This window comes from Diadema antillarum, unplaced genomic scaffold, assembly GCF_040938485.1.
Source record: "Diadema antillarum isolate AM-2024a unplaced genomic scaffold, OU_Dant_1.0 scf00000114, whole genome shotgun sequence".
Lineage (NCBI taxonomy): Eukaryota > Metazoa > Echinodermata > Echinoidea > Diadematoida > Diadematidae > Diadema > Diadema antillarum.
The window spans coordinates 1,905,935-1,924,994 of NW_027271003.1; the positions used below are offsets into that span (position 1 = coordinate 1,905,935).

At 40.3% G+C, this 19,060-nt stretch overlaps 1 protein-coding gene across 1 annotated transcript; it reads left to right on the plus strand.

Annotated features, from left to right (window-relative positions):
* Positions 1 to 513: 513 nt before the first annotated feature.
* LOC139719764 (dynein axonemal assembly factor 6-like) lies at positions 514 to 9,577 on the plus strand. Its single transcript, XM_071631151.1, has 7 exons — positions 514 to 584; positions 4,583 to 4,667; positions 5,419 to 5,488; positions 7,188 to 7,293; positions 8,364 to 8,460; positions 8,840 to 8,925; positions 9,451 to 9,577. Exons 2-7 carry the CDS (start codon positions 4,587 to 4,589, stop codon positions 9,575 to 9,577), a joined length of 567 nt encoding a protein of 188 aa, XP_071487252.1. The 5' UTR covers positions 514 to 584; positions 4,583 to 4,586.
* Positions 9,578 to 19,060: the final 9,483 nt, after the last annotated feature.

The following is a 19,060-nucleotide window of genomic DNA, read 5'->3' on the forward strand; positions in this document are numbered from 1 at the left end:
GAGAGAGAATTGAGAAAATAAGAAGAAATTCCACAACCTGTCGGTAGGCCAGGCGGTGACACGACATTTGCTCCTGCAACAATAGGACCTAAATTGCTCTTATTTTCTCCTGATAGCTAGGACTAGAGGGTTAGGGTTGTGATTGGGCTGTAGGTTTAATTTGATGTGAGGATAACGGTTAGGGTTAGGGTTCGTTTGTGGGTAGTAACTATGTTTGGCTTAACATGCGGATATTTCATTGTCGCAGGAGCAAAGGTAATTGTCATGGTAACCGGCCAGGTCATTGTGTATTGTCGTTATGGTAACATGTACGATAGGCAAGTTGTGTACATGATATATTATCAAAAGATTTGTACTTGATCGATGTAATCACGATTCACTGTATGGTCGCAGTTTTTTTATTTTCATTGTATATTTTCAAGATATTTTCTTTCAAATTTGAGAGTGAAAAGTTATGTTCTCTACCAAGTTTAGAAACGAACTGATAAGATGAGGATTATAGCCATCCGTACACTCAAAGCAAGTGGACCGTACTGCCTACCGTACACCATATGACGTGCAGCATTTGTGTATTTCTTACAAAGGTGATAAAATGATATTGCTTTTATTGTACTTCAAATTGCATATTTAATCTTTTGTTACTTATTTTTGCTTTTATTAAATCATGTGATAAAAAGTACCGCATTGCTTTAGATTCTCTTTCTACTGACACCACCTGGTTACGCGATGTTGTTTATGTAGTCCCGTATGCTTATATTGGTGTATGTTATGTGAAGACGGCTTACAACGTAGATCTAGAATTCTGGAAATTAGAGTAGATATCATGTCAGGCCTCGAATTACCCGGGAGGCAAAAGGCAATTTGCCGCAATGCCCTATCTACTTGCCACAATGCCTCTCTCAAAATTACCATGCTTACTGCAACTTTTCCTTGCTGCGCTTAAAAAATTTTGAGAGAGAGTGCCTCTATGGTTCTAAAACCAAAAATTGCCTGTCCCTAAAACTGGCGAAATTCGAGGCCTGTCATGTTCTAGTAGGCCTACTACACTACTACTAGTACTGGTCCTATGTAGGCCTACTATCATCTAGACATAAGAGTGAAGACACCTAGGCCTTGTTGTGTTATATGAGCGCACTACATTTATCACAAGTGTACGCATATTCTATGTATTCTATATTTGAGTGATACGGTCAGAGCAGCAGTCATTACATGGCGCTAGTTTGTGATAGTGGATTAAAGTTGTTCATTTTATCGTTAAACAACTATGTCCTCTGTTCATCATTGAATCTGGTCCACTATTACAACAGGCCTATCCACCAGTTACCACATTATAGCCATAGGATAGATGCCAAGTTAAAAAAGTTTTATGAGTGAGATTTTCATGACTCGGCATCTCGGCCAGGGAGCCAGGGCAGGGGGTGAAGCGACTGAGCGAGGGGAGGTTGTTGGAGGAATGGAGGGGGGGTGTCCGCCCTCCCAGGCGCGGTAGGGAGCTTTTTCAATTTTTAGCTCTTATTAACATACAGTAAACCTCGGATAAGTCGACGTCGAGTGAGTCGAAAATCACTTAACTCGAAGCAAAATAAAAAGTCCCGATTTTTCCCTACGTATTTTCTCTAAGAAATATTTGGATAAGCCGAAGTATGAGAGTCGAATTTCGGCTGTGTCGAAGTAAAACAGTCAGTCCCTTTTGTACAAAATACACGTAGTTTACATCACTTGAGCCGAAGAAGATTTGTCTGGCATTCTCATTACATTTAGAGGAGAACAAAATAATCGGCATGTCGCAGAACCCCGTCCCTGGCCTGCTGCAGGTAAGCATGCACACTCACCGTACCGCTCTGCACGCATGTCGAATACATACACATGTATGTATACACACAGCACATCGATCCATGTACTTTATCCATACACACAGCACATCCATACTTTATCCATGTCAAGCCAGAACTCCTTGGTCAACCAATCGCTGCTTTAATATTTTAGTGACAGGCCAAGTGGGTGGAGCTTGTTTGTGCGTGCCCGGCTGGCTGTACAGTTTTGTTCAATGGAGGTAGGATGGGCCTGGGAGAGTGTTTGTCTCAGGGTAGGTTGACAGAGATGGCTACCTATGTTGCACCATAGACATAGCACATGCACTTATTGCCACATTAGCGCAGACATTCTCAGCGAACTACGTTTAACTACTAGGTACTAGTATTGATACAAATTCCATGTTCAATTTAGAACAAAATAAGAACATTATCTTCAAGAACAGACAAATTTGAATGCAAACACACACAAGCACGCACACACACACACACACATGCATGCAAATGTCCTATACTACATGTACATAACTGTGAGTCGAAAAAAAATCGACTCTCGCGAGAGTCGAATTTCACTTAAGTCGACGCATTTTTGTCAGTCCCGAGAGCTTCGACTCATGCGAGGTTTACTGTATTATGCCATAAATGATGGTGCAAGCTGGTGCATTTAAGTGGCTATTTTTTACTTTTTTTGAAAGACAAAAGGGAAATATGCCTTCAACTGCAACTCTCACTTTAATCCTTTACTAGTTTAAGCTATGCTCCCAATGCGTGAGAAAAATGGGTGTCATGCGTGAGATCGTGAGACAGACCCTAAATGCTTGAGTCTCACGATGCGTGAGACTTGGTAGCTCTGCATAGCCATAGCCATAGAATAGGGTGCGTTTAACAAGCTCGCTCTCCTAAACTTTAAAGCGTGCGAACCGTACTGAACCGTACCGTATCCATGCCAGAGGAGCGTTCGAACGTTTCTAAAAATGTCTACTTCCTGGCTTCACAGAAACTCCATTGGATCTGGACAGACAAATTTTTCTGTGCTTACCCCGGCCCGGGGCACTCGGTTCTGGCTTCACACAGTCATACTGTGGCCCTGTGCTGTGAGAGCGCCTAACTGCAACCAGCCCGGACGCTTCACGTTCGGGCTGCGCATTGTAGGATTTGGGATCGGGTACTGGATAATGATAATAATTGAGGCTAAATTTCAACTTAAATACTAAAAACTGTGTCAATTTCAATACATAGAATACTACTACCGTCAATTACCGATGTAGTCTAGCTATTGTCAAAAAGGATACAGGGAACGTTTTGTTCTGCTAATAGATCTCTAGTATAGTTATTTCTGTCCAAATCGATGACTTTAAATGATTCAGTCAGGAGGTATCTGAGAGAATGACAGCTGCTCTGTAGGATGGATTTGAAACCTCTGCACTTGCGCTAGTCGATGGCAGTGCCAGTGTAACCTTTTTTGACCAGACACTTCTGCTGCACGACATGGTGTGGCGCCCGATCGCTCTCTGCTGGTGTGGGCACATTTCACTAGCTCGCCACCACTACACTGCGTGCAGCGAAAGGGGATTGGGAGCACCTTGAGTCAACACTAAAACAGAGTTGTGTCTCTGTACGATGAAAAAAGAAACACAAATTTAAGTGACTCCAAAAGTGTCCTATTTTACCAGCAAATGGCATACTTTAAAGTATTGTATGTTCCGTACCTAATTCATACCCACTGGCGTTGTACTTGTACACTTGCTCATTTCCAGATTGATCCCATTCCCAGGACCATGGTCTTGAAAAGACGTTTCCTACAAGTTCATTCCAATACCCCCTCCCCCCATTCATTCCTTTGTTTTTAAGAATAACCTTTGCACATTGGCAATATGAATATGCATGAAAGTCAAGATGTTTTTAGCCTTTGGACAAGCCCCTCCCTTTTGCTGTGTAGTGACGAGCAAAAGGGTTCAAGAGAAATGCCAACTACTCACCCAGTAGTGAGCAATCGGGCACCACACAATGTCGCGCAGCAAGAGTGCCTGGTCAAAAGGCTCCACTGCCAGCAACTAGTGCATGTGCACAGGTTTCAAATCTGCGTAAGGAGCAGTTGTCGTTCTCACAGATTCCTCTTGACCGAATTCATTTAAAGTTATCAATTTTGACAGAATTGGACTATAGACATTAGAGGAACCAAATGTTCAACGTGACCTGTTGTCTTTAATTGGACTACATCTGTACCGTACGTATTCAAATTGAAGCAATTTTTAGTATTTAAGTTGGAATTTAGGCACAGTACTACCCCGTCCGAGACCAAAAATCCTGTTATCCTTGGTCGCAGTTAGGCTTGTGCTTGACTTCTTCTATGTCTGTTTGTTTCCAGTAGGCAGTTACAGTATTCTGCTAGTGTACTTGGAGAACAAAAATAAAAGAGTGTATCAATGCAATAGGTCCTGGTTTTAATTACTGATTAGATATTATTGTAGAAATCAATCCTTAAAGCATGCATTTTCAAAAGGGAATGTGTACAGCATGCAGTTATTTGTTGCCCGCTTTCATGTTTCTAAGTAAGATCTTAAATGTCAGTGAATGAAATGTAATCCACCTGGTTTTTTGACACTCTGATTTTCAAGTCCATACGATCAAAAGTTGCAATTAACTGTCAATCTATTCCACATGCATGCAGCCTTTTTGATATGATTGGCCTTTCTCTTGTAATCCAGTCACAACACTTTGGATGTGGGCCATCTGCAGTATATTCATTGACAGTCTCTTTGAATTTTCAGAAGAATGGAGTTTGCAGGAACAAGCATCACTGCACTGGCAGACTTACTGAAAGACCAGAAGGATGACGAGAGTGATGATGATCAGGTAAAAGGAAAGATATTTATGAGAATGATGAATCAATTAGTGGTAAAAACTGGATGGAAATATGAGGAGGGGTTAGGGAAAGCTGAATTAGGATAGTGTCGGTAGTACACTTACTTCTAGTGTGTTTATTTGCAGTATAATTTGTGGGAGCAAGTGTAATCCATATCACTCCACGTGTTCATCACACATGCAGAGAGTGGCTTGCATGCAGCTGTAGTGATTTTTGGGAGAAATGTAATGAGATACTGTAAAGAAAACATGAGATGTCAGAAAAATGGGTACCTAGCTTGCTCAAAATTTACCATACATGTTTTAAATGCATATTTAACGTAGATATAAACCCGTTGAGGATGGTTTGATTTTGCTGCAACACGCATTTCCCATAGATTTCTGCCCGAGTATACTTGGGACTTGTCTCCAAAGGGTTAAATATAGGCAAGCAGCATTGACTGTAGCCTGTAGTGTATCAACTTTTTCCTGCTTCAAGTAATGTAACTCTCAGTCAATCTATTGCTGTAAAATTTTGATGTACAGTTACTTGTACTCAGCAGTATATGATTCAAGAAGATTTATTCACTAGGAATGGTCTGCAGTCTCACAGTATGTCATCACTAGAAATGATGACTGTGCAAATGTTTACCACAAGAACTAAATTATAGGATAATGCTGTTATTGTGAAGTATCTGTCATCTTTATCATCTGACATCATCATCATTGTGATCACCCCCAATGCCGTGGTCTCACCTCCTAGATTGTGACACACGGCGCATCTCTTGGTCCAGGCTCAATAGGACCTCCAAAGAAGGAAGATGATAACAAAGGTGATTGTTCTTTAGTAATTAGTGTCTCTTTTACAACATGGAACATAAGATTTCTTTCATAAGCTGATGTGATTTTTCATCAGAATAATATTTAAAACTTCTTCATGATGGAGGGGAAACAATTTCCTGGGAATGTATTTGGACTCCCATAATATTCCCACTGATATTCTTGGTACAAAAGGGGAGCCTATTCATGAGTGACATGGGGATACTTTTTAATTTCTTTCTTAAAACTTTGTGGTGAATTATTGTAAGATTTCATATGCGAAGTTGGGAGACATCATTCTTCAATCACGCAAAAATTTTGTGATTTTTGCAAAAGGGATGTATGACCTTTTGACTATCTAAGTCCCAAAAAACATATTTCTGTGATTAAGTGATGTATGTTCTTTTCTTTTCAGTTTTAACTACATTGTATTTATTGTCAGTGTTTCATAGGGAAGATTAACAGATTCTCTTTTATTTGTTACTTTTGTTGTTCATACAAAATTGTTTGTCTTTAAAGGACAAGTTCACCTTGATATACACATGTGGATCAAGTGAATGCAGCGATATCAGAACACATCAGTGAAAGTTTGAGGAAAATCGAACAATTCATTCAAAAGTTATGAATTTTTAAATTTTCTGCACAGTCACTGCTGGATGAGAGGACTACAGTGAGTGATGTCACATGAGTGGAACAATATACATACAAGGAAAATATTTGAAGAGAATCCCACAATATTTCATTTTTGAAAAAGTACACATTCCCTCAACTTGTTACTAACATATGTTACGGGTAATATTATTCCACTGCCTTCTGAAAGAGGCAAGTCAAGTCCTCTGTTATTATACGAGAAAAGTGAAAATATGTTGAATTTGCATTGTATCGTTCTATGCATGTGACATCACAAGCTGATGTAGTGGTCATCTTGTCCAGCAATGGCAGCATTGAAACTTTAAAAAAGCCATAACTTTTGAGCAAATTGTCTGATTTTCCTAAAACATTTAGTACATGTAATGTGTCCTGATATTGCTGCATTCTCTCAATCCTTATGTACATTCAGGTAAACTTGTCCTTTAGAAGCATCCAACTCGCTCAATTTCTGACAATTTCTCGAATTGGCAACACATAGATTAGGAAGATTACGTTTCTCACAGATTGGCACATTGTGTATTTCTTCCATCTTTTTTTCCATGCATCTACATGTAATCCCTTTCCAATCTAAGCTATCGTGCAATAACATTTCAGAGTTGTCAATTAAATGAGGGCAAGATGGTGATTTATGCAGCAAAATTACTTCAGGGATTGACAGCTTAATATTTAGTGTGATCACATGTAGAGCTGTTTATTGTTATGTTTGTGTTCTAGATTGCCTCTTAATATGAAATAGTGATATACGCCGAATTGTTCCCGCAAATGACAGGAAGACGCCAACAATTGAGGCATTGACCTTTGATTTGTCAACAATCAAGGCGACCACTGTATCGATAAACATTTCTGTTTTTGGAAAATTGATAGCCATACAGAGCCAAAGTCAATAATGCCTTTGAAAAGGATATATTCACCCTTTTGTTTCATCTCTCAGTGATTTATGATAGTCTTGTATTCATACTTCATTGGCATATCTTTGATAGCAATGCATTATTAGGTTGCCTGGAAATTATATTATCTTAAATATGCTTACTTTGTATTTAACATATTTTCTCCTCATTACAGGTCATATACCATCAAGTGCAACAGATACAAAAGACATCTGGGATGTTGATTCAGTACCAGAAGGATCAGAATTTGAGGACATTTATGATCCACGTCCAGAACCAGAGTGAGTCTTGTATTTACCTTCATTAGTCAACCAACAGTTTGTACGATATTGATACAACTGTTATCTGAAAGATTTTCTTCATTCACTTTTGGAAAGAACAATGCTTTCTTATTGAGTGGACTTTGTTCAGAATTGGCTTATAATGAACCTCTCTTAAGTGTTTACCCAGAAGTGTAATAAAGAAAAAAAAAGTATTTACTGAAGTTGGTTTTGTCGAACACAGATAACCTTTGGTTAGTCATTTCTATTTCACTTCACAGTACCAGCACATGCTGTTTCAAATCATAATGAAAGTTTGCCACATAGGGCTTACATGCTGTTTATATCATGTGTCAAAACCACACTACTCTTTGTTCCATGTTGTTTATGTTTGAACAGTCATACTTGTGCTATGTAGTGACTCATTGCCCAACAATACCTTTTGAAATCTGACACGGCATCCTTTTCTGACAAAAATATGTGTTGTTATCAGGCATGCTTTGTATGTAGGACAGCTGAGCCATCAAGGTAGAATGCAACTTAGGAACCTGATGAATCAGCATACAGTGGCAAATTCTCAATTTCACATATATGTTAATGTCTTGTTTATCATGAACTGTTGAGTGAAGGATAGTACATGGTATCCAAAGACATTAAGCAAGTGATGGCTGACACTTACATATTTGTACTTTCCTTTTCCTCTTCTTTTCATCATCATTTCGCCTGCATCATTTTCATATTAACTACCACCATTATCTTGTCTGTGATAGGTTTTATTCTCACTTTTCTTAAGTAAACAAGAGTGAAAAGCTAAGTTATTCTGGCAAAAAGGAGGGGGAATATATTGACCTAAATCAAATGTGCCCTCAAGCTGAGTGGAGTGGAAGACTACAAACTATCATGGGAAAACGGGAAAAAATTGAAAATGAGAAAAAGTAGATACTAACTGCTGCTGAAGAATACAATTGCATAACTTAAATTCTTTTTATTACTGTTTTTTTTTAATACATTTGTCTGTGGTTTTATGAATCATGCAGCAAGTCATGAGACTTAAACCCATTAGTATTTATTCTGGAAATGTCTCCATGCAGGTATGACATCGTTTTCAAGCAGGCTGTTACCACACAGGATATGTTTCTCCAGATGGGGCGGAAGACACCAGCAACGTCCTCATGTGAGGACTTGGTGGTACGTATTCCCTTGCAGACCGTCTTCAAGGGCTGGTTTAAAACTTCATGCACAGGAATGATTTGACGATGCAGTATGAAATTATGATGGACATAGGCTGCAGCAAAGAATGTTGAAAAGTGTACCTTTGGTATTCTGTGTGTCACAATACATTCAACAGTGATACAAGCCCTTTTTTGCTAACTTCTTATCATTGTCGTGATGATAATTCAGACTAAGGACTCCAGTATCCTCTTGATCAAATCAATAGTTGAAACCCATGGTCCATGAGAAGCATAATCCAAAAAGAAAAAGAAAAGAAAAAAAGAAACTGCACTCTTGTGAATACCACTATAATGTATGTCTGTTTGGTTTCTTTCTTGGAAATCGTCAATTCCAGGTTAAGATCAAGCTGCCAGGAGTTAAATATGCTGATGTGGAGCTGGATGTGAAGGACAAATTCTTGGATTGCCGGACTCCCAAACAGTGAGAAATAATAAGTTCTTTACTCTAGGAAGAATATCATAATAAAAATAGAATGTATATGGAAACACTAACAGATCTCAAATTGATCATTGGCAAAGTTCATTGAATGCTCAAACCTGAGCAGGTTGCATGAATGTAATTCCATTAAAAGAAAAATAATACTAATATAATAATAATAATAATAATAATATAAATAAGAACTACTACTACTACTAATAATAAGAACTACTGTATAACCACACATGGACATGCTTATTCTGATGTCATTGCAGTCAGTGAAAATATACATGTATACATTTCTCATTTTTGATCATAGGATATTAACTCCTGTAATATCAGCATATGCTAAAAAATCTACTCTATAGGTATTCTCTTTTTTGTGCCAGTACTCTCCACAGTTTAAAGCAGTATTTCTTTCTATCCAACCTGCATTCAACTTGATATGTATGTGTAAGCTACTCACTCTGTATGTCATATATGTTTTCTCCTTTCCTTAACCACTCCTGCAATCTTCTTCTCCCGCAGTAAGCTGGGTCTCCATTTGCCCCACCCTGTGGACAGCAAGAACGGTCAAGCCAAGTGGGACGGAGACAAAGAAACACTGATGGTCACTCTCAGGATGACCAGGGAGTATGACTTTGTCAACTTTTGATGAAACTCTTAGCATGTGTAGCCAGACACTGGGATATCTATCATGACCCTTCTGCGTGTTGAGCGAAAAATTGCACCAGAGTTGGGATTGTGTGACTCACCGTAGTTGCATAATGGTAGGACCAACATACCTGCGGACACAGTGCATAAAAACTCAGTCACAAGACCACCAGGAATTCGCAGAGGGGAAAGCCCCAGAAGTGAGCAGCTTCAGGTGGAAGGTATGGTGTTCACTCAGGCATGACATCAATAATGATACCATCAGCATATCACAGATTGTATACCCGATTGTCATGAAATTCTACACGCCCTGCAGCTTCGAGGATTCAGAATGTGCCCTTTTGCGTATTCACGTGGTGTGTGCCCAGCATAGAAGTAACCACGTACCACGTCATTTGCATTCTACCTCTGGAGAAGCGGCAGATCGTAGGTCATTGAGTCACCTGCTGCTCTGTTGTATGAGAGAACCAGCCATAAGTTTGAAAATAAAATGTACGTCAACACCTTCCATACTTGAGCTTGTCTAAGAACTTATCTACTTCTCAGTGTACTACACTTTTCCCTTCTCGTAATCATTACATCAAGTTATATACCTGAATAGTCGAGTCATAGTTTTATTCACCAGCTGTTTCGTATTAATATATTATCCTGGTTCCACTGATACTGTTACAATGAAAGATGTTGCCCATGTTAGAGAACGCTGTGGTCTTAACCGACTCTCCCTCTCTCATCTTTTTTCTCTCTTTGTGTACCTGCACTGATTCAGTGCCCTGTAAACTGCCCTGCACTACAGTGTATTGGCTCTAATGCAAATGAGCTACTGAATGAACAAACTTCTCAAGACCCTTGGTAGTTCCAACACCAAGCAGGGGTGCTGTGATTATGTAATCTTTTACTGGAAACTTTCACTACAAGTGATTATAATTATTGTTTGTTTAATTTCCATCTGAGAAGATGGCTGGAAAATCCCATATTCCACTGCAATAGCTGGTCTTCCAAGGTGTCTAGATGGACGTTAGGCTTCACTACTAGTGCTGCTAAACAGACAGATCTGCGAGGTCCACTTGTGGCCAGGCAGCATCTTGTGATAATATCTGGCATGGAAAATTGCACTAAATTCACTTCCAGTCCATGACAGAATACACGTACATGTTTTAGTGTAATGTATATTGGGTGTAGTAAACTCAGTCTGTTGTTTTCCTATTACTTGAAGTGTAATGTGTGTCAGAAACATGACTTCGTCCATTCTTTGAAATTGATGTATCACCTTGAGAAAGATAAATTTCCTAATTTTCCTATTTCTGGCCAGATGAATTGTGCTTGATTTGCTTCAGTTTGCCAGGTAGTCTGGGAGAAAAGTGTGTAGTGCACCATACAAGGTACAATACATTCCAACACTCTTGCATTGGATACCGGTATGTAGCAAATCTCACCCATGCATCAACCATCTTTGCTGACATGATCATACAGTCAGTACATTGTACCCAACACACACATAGATATACACTTGTATACAAGTATATTCACAACATGTATGTCCGAAAAGTTACATTATGCCTTTTTTCCTATTACAAGTCTTTTCAGATGGAAATCATGACACAGTACAAATCAAATTACACTTTCCCTGGTTTATTACCAAGACTTTAAATGCAAATCAAAAGCAGCAGCTCTCACACTCTACATTACACTAGTTAGTGCTGCCACATTATGTGCCACTGTATTGCACAGTATGCTGTAATGCATAAAGAATACACGTACATGTACAATGTACAAATAAATAACTGTAAAATACAAATATCTAAATACAAAATGTACTGAAAAAAGTACGTTTAGTGAATACAAGTACAGCTATGCAACACTGAGTAATCTAAAAATCAGTGCACAATAGTACAGAGAGAATACAACATTTACCTACATCAGAAACTGGCTATCTTTGGAGTACTGTGACTGCATCTAACTTTCTAAAAATTCAATTTCAAACAATTTTTTTTTTATTTTTAAAGTAGATGAAAAGTTTACAATCATGCATGCATTAGTACACGTACAATAATACAACTCTTCTCTTACTGAAAGTCAGAAATTTTCGTGTACATGAAACTTTCATGATTTTTGCAAGGAGCTAAGATTCACAAATGTAAACTGCATGCAAAAGTGTCTTTCAACAAAATGCATTGAATGCCAGTGGTGATTCATGAAAGTTTTGTGCCACGAAAAAGGCCGTCGGCACCAGTTCACAAAAGTTCCATGCCATGAAAGTTCCTGGTTTTGCGGTATGTGCAAAATTCACTACTACACATACAGAGTCATATCATATGTACTTGCATTTTATGATGTGTGTTGACATCCACCACAATACACACACACATAAAGTTAAGGGTAATACATGTACTAAAAGGAAAACATTGCAATAAGAAAAACTAGAAATGTCGCTACGGCGACTGGTGTATGCCTCCGCCATAATGCATGGTTCTCCTAATAGGTCTATAGTACAATGTCTTGACAATGTGTGATAACAGTTTCACACAATTGGCAAAATATTAAAATGACAGGTTTGCCACCAATGTGCTGAATGTTCACTTTCCTAGAACTAGGTTCAATTGGATGAATGATTAAAACGTCAGAGTGCAGGTATTTGGGGGAACTGATGATTTTTACTTGACTTTTGACCCTTTTATAAGTTTATGCATTGAGTAATTTTCAAGGTATTGAGAAAAAGTATAATTTCAGTATCAAATGGTAAAATAGTATCTAAACCTGGCCTTTGACCTTTGACCTCACAGTTCCAAAGAGAATCACTGTTAGGTAGAACATGCATTTAATATGTAAGTTTCATGATAATACCTTGAGTTACTTTTGAGATATGGAGGAAGAAGTGCAATTTAGCATTTTCACTTGACCTTTGACCTTTGACCTTTTGGCAAGAAACTTCCCACAGAATATATATTGGGTTATACATGCATACATCAAGAAAAAAAAAATCTTTCAGGCATTGCATGAATATAAGGAAAGTAGTGATATTTTGAGGAGTTGACCTTCACCTTTGATCCCCTGACCTTTGACCCATGACCCCCAACTTCCCTAGATAATCACTGCCCATCGGTACATGCATATATACTAAGTTCCATGAAGATACCTTGAACGATTTGCGAGATATGGAGAAAAACATGAAATTTCAACCTTTTTTCACAAAATAATCTGTGACCTTTGACCTTTGACTACGTGACCCTAAAATCCAAACAAAGTATCATTCCCCCAGGATATACCCTCATACCAAGTTTGATGCAAAACCACCTCACGGTTCTTGAGATATCGACAAAAACAAAACGGGATGGACGAACGTACGGATGGACGGACGGACGACCCGAAAACAATGCCTCCGACCACTTCGTTGGCAGAGGCATAAAAAAATGATTTGTAAAGCATCATCCCATATTTGTGTCCTTGTATGTCGAGCTGACATGATTTGGTCCTTTCAAAATTACTTTAAGACATTTTAATCATGTAGTACTCTAATCAGATGCACAGTAAAAATACAGTGAGACTGAAATTATTTTGTAAAGTCACAGTTTTGTTCTTGTTCCAGTTTGTTCATCTAATTGTTTTTTGCTTTAAATTCAAGAAAAATGTGTATGGTGGTGCAGAGTTTGGAGGAAAAGAGCCAAGTAACGATATACTGTATAACCTCTTATTTTCGCGAGGATTTAATTTTCACGAATTTCACAAATCACGGGTGGATTGCAAATTTTAACAACACACGAAAATGTTGTCATGTGCTAGGGTAATACCGCATTTACAAAAGCCTGGTGTCAATTTGCGAAAAGATCTCATGTCTGTAACCTTGTCTTTGACCTTGTCATTTATGAAAATATCTGTACGTGAAAATAACAACTTATACAGTATCTAAGGCAGTAAATATACTTGCCTTAAAATAAGAATGGCATAATGTCAAATAGAAAATTTAAATGAGAACTTACCTGTTTGAAATTTAAATTGTATTTTATGAGGAAGGCGAAGGAAGAGACTACGATGCATAAAGAGTAATAATAGGAGAGCCCGCACGCGCGTCCAGCAATATTAGTAGCTCCGAAAAATGTGAATACCAATACCAGCAGTCATCCTACTGCTATTGAGAACTACCTGAGATTATGAAGAAGGGTGGGAGAGGAGGGACTGTAGTCTCTTCCTTCGCCTTCCTCATAAAATACAATTTAAATTTCAAACAGGTAAGTTCTCATTTAAATTTTCTATTTTATTTCGGAAGTCTCGAAAGAGACTACGATGCATAAAGAGTAATAATAGGAGACTTTGAAGCTGGTAGTCACATTTTTTGGCCACACAGAACTGTGCCAATGACCATAATTACCACAAGGGGTACAATGTATGGCTTTACCTTTTACGATAATACTGCATGGCTGAAACCCCTATTCTCATTCCTGAGGGGTTTCGCGTAATATGTTTGAAATGTCTTCTCGTTACTCCAGCCTGCCTGTGCCAAAATCTCATGTACAGGCAGATCTTTCCTCTGGGCAGCAGACGCTGAGGCTGCTCTCGTGGAGTGTGCCGAGAACATGCTGGTGTCAATCCCAGCTTCTGTCATAACTGTCTTAATCCATCGTGACAAAGTTTGGGTAGAAACCCTGTGATACGGTTTACAAAAACTTATTAACAGATACTTTTGGTCCTTCCTAATGATCTGAGTCCTTCTCAGATACTCTCGAAGGTATCGTACAATGCAAACTCGTCTGTCTGGAGGGTACGCTCTTAGGCTAACGACTTGGCCTGTATTACCAGGTCTGTGGTGCTTTAACAAGTCATCAATGACGAAATTGACAGAGTTGTCTTTGAATGTCATCTTGTCTATTCTCAAAGCATTCAATGTCTGCACCCGCTGTGCTGAGAGAAGCGCTAATAACATTGTCACTTTCAGCGTTAGCTCTTTCAAACCCAATTCGCCTGCAGGTGATTTCCTCCTCAGATAGTTGAGGACAGTTCTAACGTCCCACACCTCCGTGTAGCGTGGTCTGGGGGGTCGTAAGTGAAAGACTCCCTTCACAAATCTAGTTATTAGAGGATGAGTGCTTATGGAAAACGAACTGTCTGTGAGTGTCAGAAAAGAAGCCAGTGCACTTCTAGCAGAGTTTATAGTACCGTAGCTGGCTCCCTTATGGAACAAGTCGGAAAGAAATTCTAGTGCCCATTCCGATGAGGTCTGGAGATAGTTAATGTTGTTGGCAGTGCAGAAAACTTTCCATTTGCTGATGAAGCTATGATATTGCTGTCGTGTAGATTTCCTCCAAGAAGCTACGATGACCTTGACGGTCCCTGCACTCAATCCCTGCGACCTGAAGGGTTGGCTGAAAGCCTGCAACAGAGCAAATCCAAATGTTTGTGTAAGGGGTGGGGCATAAAAGACACAGGTTGAACAAGAAGTTGTGCATGTCTACATAGGACAAGTGGTTTTTCAGTCAGCATGTCCTGAAGTGCTGGGAACCATGATTGTGTAGGCCAGTTTGGTACTATTAACAACCCTGTGGCTTTATCTGCCCTTATCTTTTGCAGACATTTAGGGATAAGGCAGAAGGGAGGGAAAGCATAGAACCATTAAATGGACCCCAATCCACTGTAAATGCATCTACATTCTCTGCCGAAGGATCAGGCTGCCAAGTGATATACCTGGGTAGCTGTGCATTAAGTCTGGAAGCGAAAAGATCGATTTCAGGGAGGCCGAAATGTTCTACCACTTCAGTAAATTGGGCTTTGTTAAGCATCCACTCTGTTCGATCATTAAACTTCCTTGACATGAAGTCTGCTGTGGTATTGAGCCGTCCTGGCAAGTAGGCGGCTGTGATCCAAATCTGTCTTTCAATACACCATTCCCAAATATCATGTGCCAAATTGTTGCATTCCTGGGATCTGAAGCCCCCCATATTGTTGATATATGAGACTGCAGTTGTATTATCCATTCTAATGAGAACATGAACATTTCTCAGGTTAGAGCAAAAGGACTTCAATGCCAATCCTGCTGCAAGGGTTTCTAGATAATTTATCTCATTGTTAACAGCCTTTTCTCTTTCCACTTCATTCCATCGTCCCCCTATGTTTGTGCACATGTCTGTTGCTCCCCAACCAGACCCACTCGCATCAGTGCGCAATTCTATTGTATGCCTGGGTCTGTCGATAGGATTAGAGGTGTACTGTATGTGATCAATCCACCACTTAAGTTCCTGTTTGGCTCTACTAGACAAGCTCATTTTCCTATCAAAATGACCTTTATTGGCCTTCAATGCCAAAATCTTCTCTTTTTCCAAGATTTTGTAGTAGAGGGGCCCATATTGGGCTGCAGGAAAGGTAGCAATCAGTTTCCCTATTACTCTAGCCACTTCTCGGATAGAGGATTCTGTGGCATGCAACAGACTTGTGCACTCAGCAGTGATATCTTCCTTCTTAGATTCAGGAAGAGTAACTGTCATGTTCACAGAGTTAAGGACAAATCCCAAAAAGGTGATTTCTTTAGTGGGTTTTAACACTGATTTAGTCTGATGGACAAGAAACCCCAAGTCTTCGAGGAGATCAGTCGTAGCATCGACTGCTCTTTGAGTGCTAGCCTCACTCTTCCCAATAATGATAGTATCATCAAGGTATCCCACTACCATGTGACCTGCTCTTCTCAGATGAGCAAAAACTGGTTTGAGAAGCTTTGTGAACAAACGCGGTGCTGTACTAAGCCCGTTTGGCAGTGCGCAATATTGCCAAAGTTTGCCCTGCCACACAAATCGCAGGTATTTCCTATCCTGCGGATCAACTGGTACTGAATAGTAAGCATCCTGAAGGTCGACTGAGGCTAGCAAGCAATCTGGTGTAATAAATTGCGTTGCTGTATGGATGGAATCCATTTTGAAATGCTGATAGACTAGGCTTTTGTTCAACTCTGAGAGGTCAAGAATGACCCGAAGGCTGCCATTCTTCTTAGGGCGGGTAAAAATGTTCGAGATGAACTCCCCCACTTCATGTGAACAAGGTTCAATAACATTCTTGGCTGCCAGTGAATCAATTTCAGCTTGGATATTGGCCAAATCTTCATTCTTTACTTTGAACTGAACCAAAGGATTAACCCTTTCAGGTGGAAAACATTCAGGCTTGAATTCAAGTTTATAGCCATTCACAGCTTGTAGTACTGTGGGATCTGAAGTTAACTTCTCCCAATTACATGCATGAAGCCTCAGTCGACCTCCAACTGGATGGTCATTTACACATGAAGTGGTAGGTCTAGATTCTATAGATCTAGTAAATTGAGGAGCAGATCTAGAATACCGTTCTTCTAGATAAGGTAGAAATGCATCATGGTCAGTTACTGACATGTCAAATGAGCAATATGTTGAATCTATATCTCCTACCTCTTCAGAGGCGGGCTGTTGGGTAACTTGTTGTGGGGAGTCTTGCTTCTGGCCTGTGGATGAGCTCTGCTCTGTGGCCGTTGCTGTGGGGGAGGTCGCGACTTTCCCTGGTAGCGCTGGTCTAAAAAAGGACGATTTGCCGTTCCATGCACGAAGCGTGAGGCTGCAGCGCTACGCGAGCCCGTCCAGCCCGCATCGCGAGCCTGCCGGCGAGCTCCGCTGTTGAAGGGCCGTCTGTACGGATGGAAAGAGCCGCTCGGACGAGAAGTATGTTTCTGCTGGGTCCTCATGACCCCAGCAGAGGCCTTATGTTGTTCTTTTAGATCTTTCATCTGTCTTGTGAGATCATCACCAAACAACAGCTGCGTGACTGGTGTAGAGGGCTTACAGAGATGCACGTATTCCGAGTTGATGTCCGGCTTAATCAGCTCCTTCCGCACGCAATTCAGTTCAAAGTGCGCATTACTCAATAGAGCAAGTGCGTCTTGCTGAGACTCGGAGATATCTCGCGCGTCGAGAGAGCGAAGAAGAGCCCCAATACCGCGAGTCAGACATTTCTGCACTCTCTGTAGTTTCAAATCACGATTACGCGTGACGGACTGCAAGTGTTCCCAAATGGGAGCGTTCACTTTAGGTGTATCGAGGTGGGGGCAGTTGCTCGGTGGGGGGTATTTTTCAACCGTTTCCTCAATGGCTTTATCTTCTAGTTTGTTGCCAATAAAGTAGTTCACCGATTTTGCGATTTCCTCGTCAACTGCCTCCCCAATCCCGAGGGGGATAGCATACTTGGCTGCCAACTGTGGTAGCTGTGCAGCAGGGGGAACCTCTTCCACCCCTTCGTCAAAATCGAACGGTCCATCACGCTCTGCGTCTTCAGACGTAGACGTATCAAAATCGTCCCCAACAAAATGGCGGACGTTAGTAGGCAAGCGGGAAAATTCCTCCGCTGTAGATTTCGATGTAGACGCGCCTGTATGTACCACAGCAGCACGGCTAGTGGTTTTATCATGCGATTGGGGAAGGTGTTTCACCACTTCGGCGAGGAGATTTTCAAGTTTGTCTAGACGAGAACTAACGTCCCCGGAGGTAGACGCCCGATCCTCGGAAGGGGCTTTTGATACCGTATGAGGAGCTTTTTTGGGAATTTTCTTCATCGTCTTCTTCCCTGAATCTTGAGCCTTTCCGATGCTCACATTCTTCTGTACGTGCGCCGTACCGGCATCGCCGGAGGGAGGCGCTGGTGGTGGTAACTCTGACTTCGTGGCACAGACCTCCTGTCCACGTGTAGCACGTAAAGCGAAGGATGGATCGTGCTGCTCTTTCGAGCTCATATTTATCGAACCACCGTAACGTTTAGGCTCGAAAGATGCGTCAAAACACTTCTCAGTAGGTTCCAGATGACCGGCGAAGCAAAATTTCTCGCGAGAAGGAAAATTCCGGCGATGAATTTATGGAAAAATTTCAAACCGCGGAGCTATGCAGGAGAACCTCCTGTCAGCTGGAACGAACGCGAACGTATTGCTGGACGCGCGTGCGGGCTCTCCTATTATTACTCTTTATGCATCGTAGTCTCTTTCGAGACTTCCGAAATAAAATGACGTCTTTAAGTACATGTATAATGTAAAGCAATACACATAAAAGAACTTAGATTGTTAACACTCAAGCAAAAGTCTGACAGTACATTCACATTTCATATGACATAAAACACAGTAAGCTTGGCAAGAATGCATGGTTACATTCATTACAGTGTGGATAAATTGGCAACATTTTCTTTAAGATAAAACAAGCAGCTCTTTAAAGCCCTTCAAACTTCCACTATTGTCTGAAGATCGCAGCTCATGTGATGAAACTTGGGTCAAGTTTCAGTGGAAGAATAGGATACATTTTGAAGTATTCAAAACAGTCAATACTTCAACCAGCATCATCTTCATTTATGACTGGTAATGTCTAACACAAAAGTTAATATTCAAACATAATACTAAGCCCTATTGCACAAACCTTTGTAATGTCATTACCCTGTGCTGTGATCTACAGTATACATACAAAAAGTTATTCACTTCTGGGGGGCATTTCATGAAGCAGTTTGTCCC

Bases quoted from the DNA above. Each gene is read 5' to 3' on its own strand.
- LOC139719764 (XM_071631151.1), top strand. From the start codon at position 4,587: ATGGAGTTTGCAGGAACAAGCATCACTGCACTGGCAGACTTACTGAAA. The intron at 5,489-7,187 runs GTGATTGTTCTT...TCCTCATTACAG, and splicing joins GAAGGAAGATGATAACAAAG to GTCATATACCATCAAGTGCA. The intron at 8,461-8,839 runs GTACGTATTCCC...CGTCAATTCCAG, and splicing joins CCTCATGTGAGGACTTGGTG to GTTAAGATCAAGCTGCCAGG.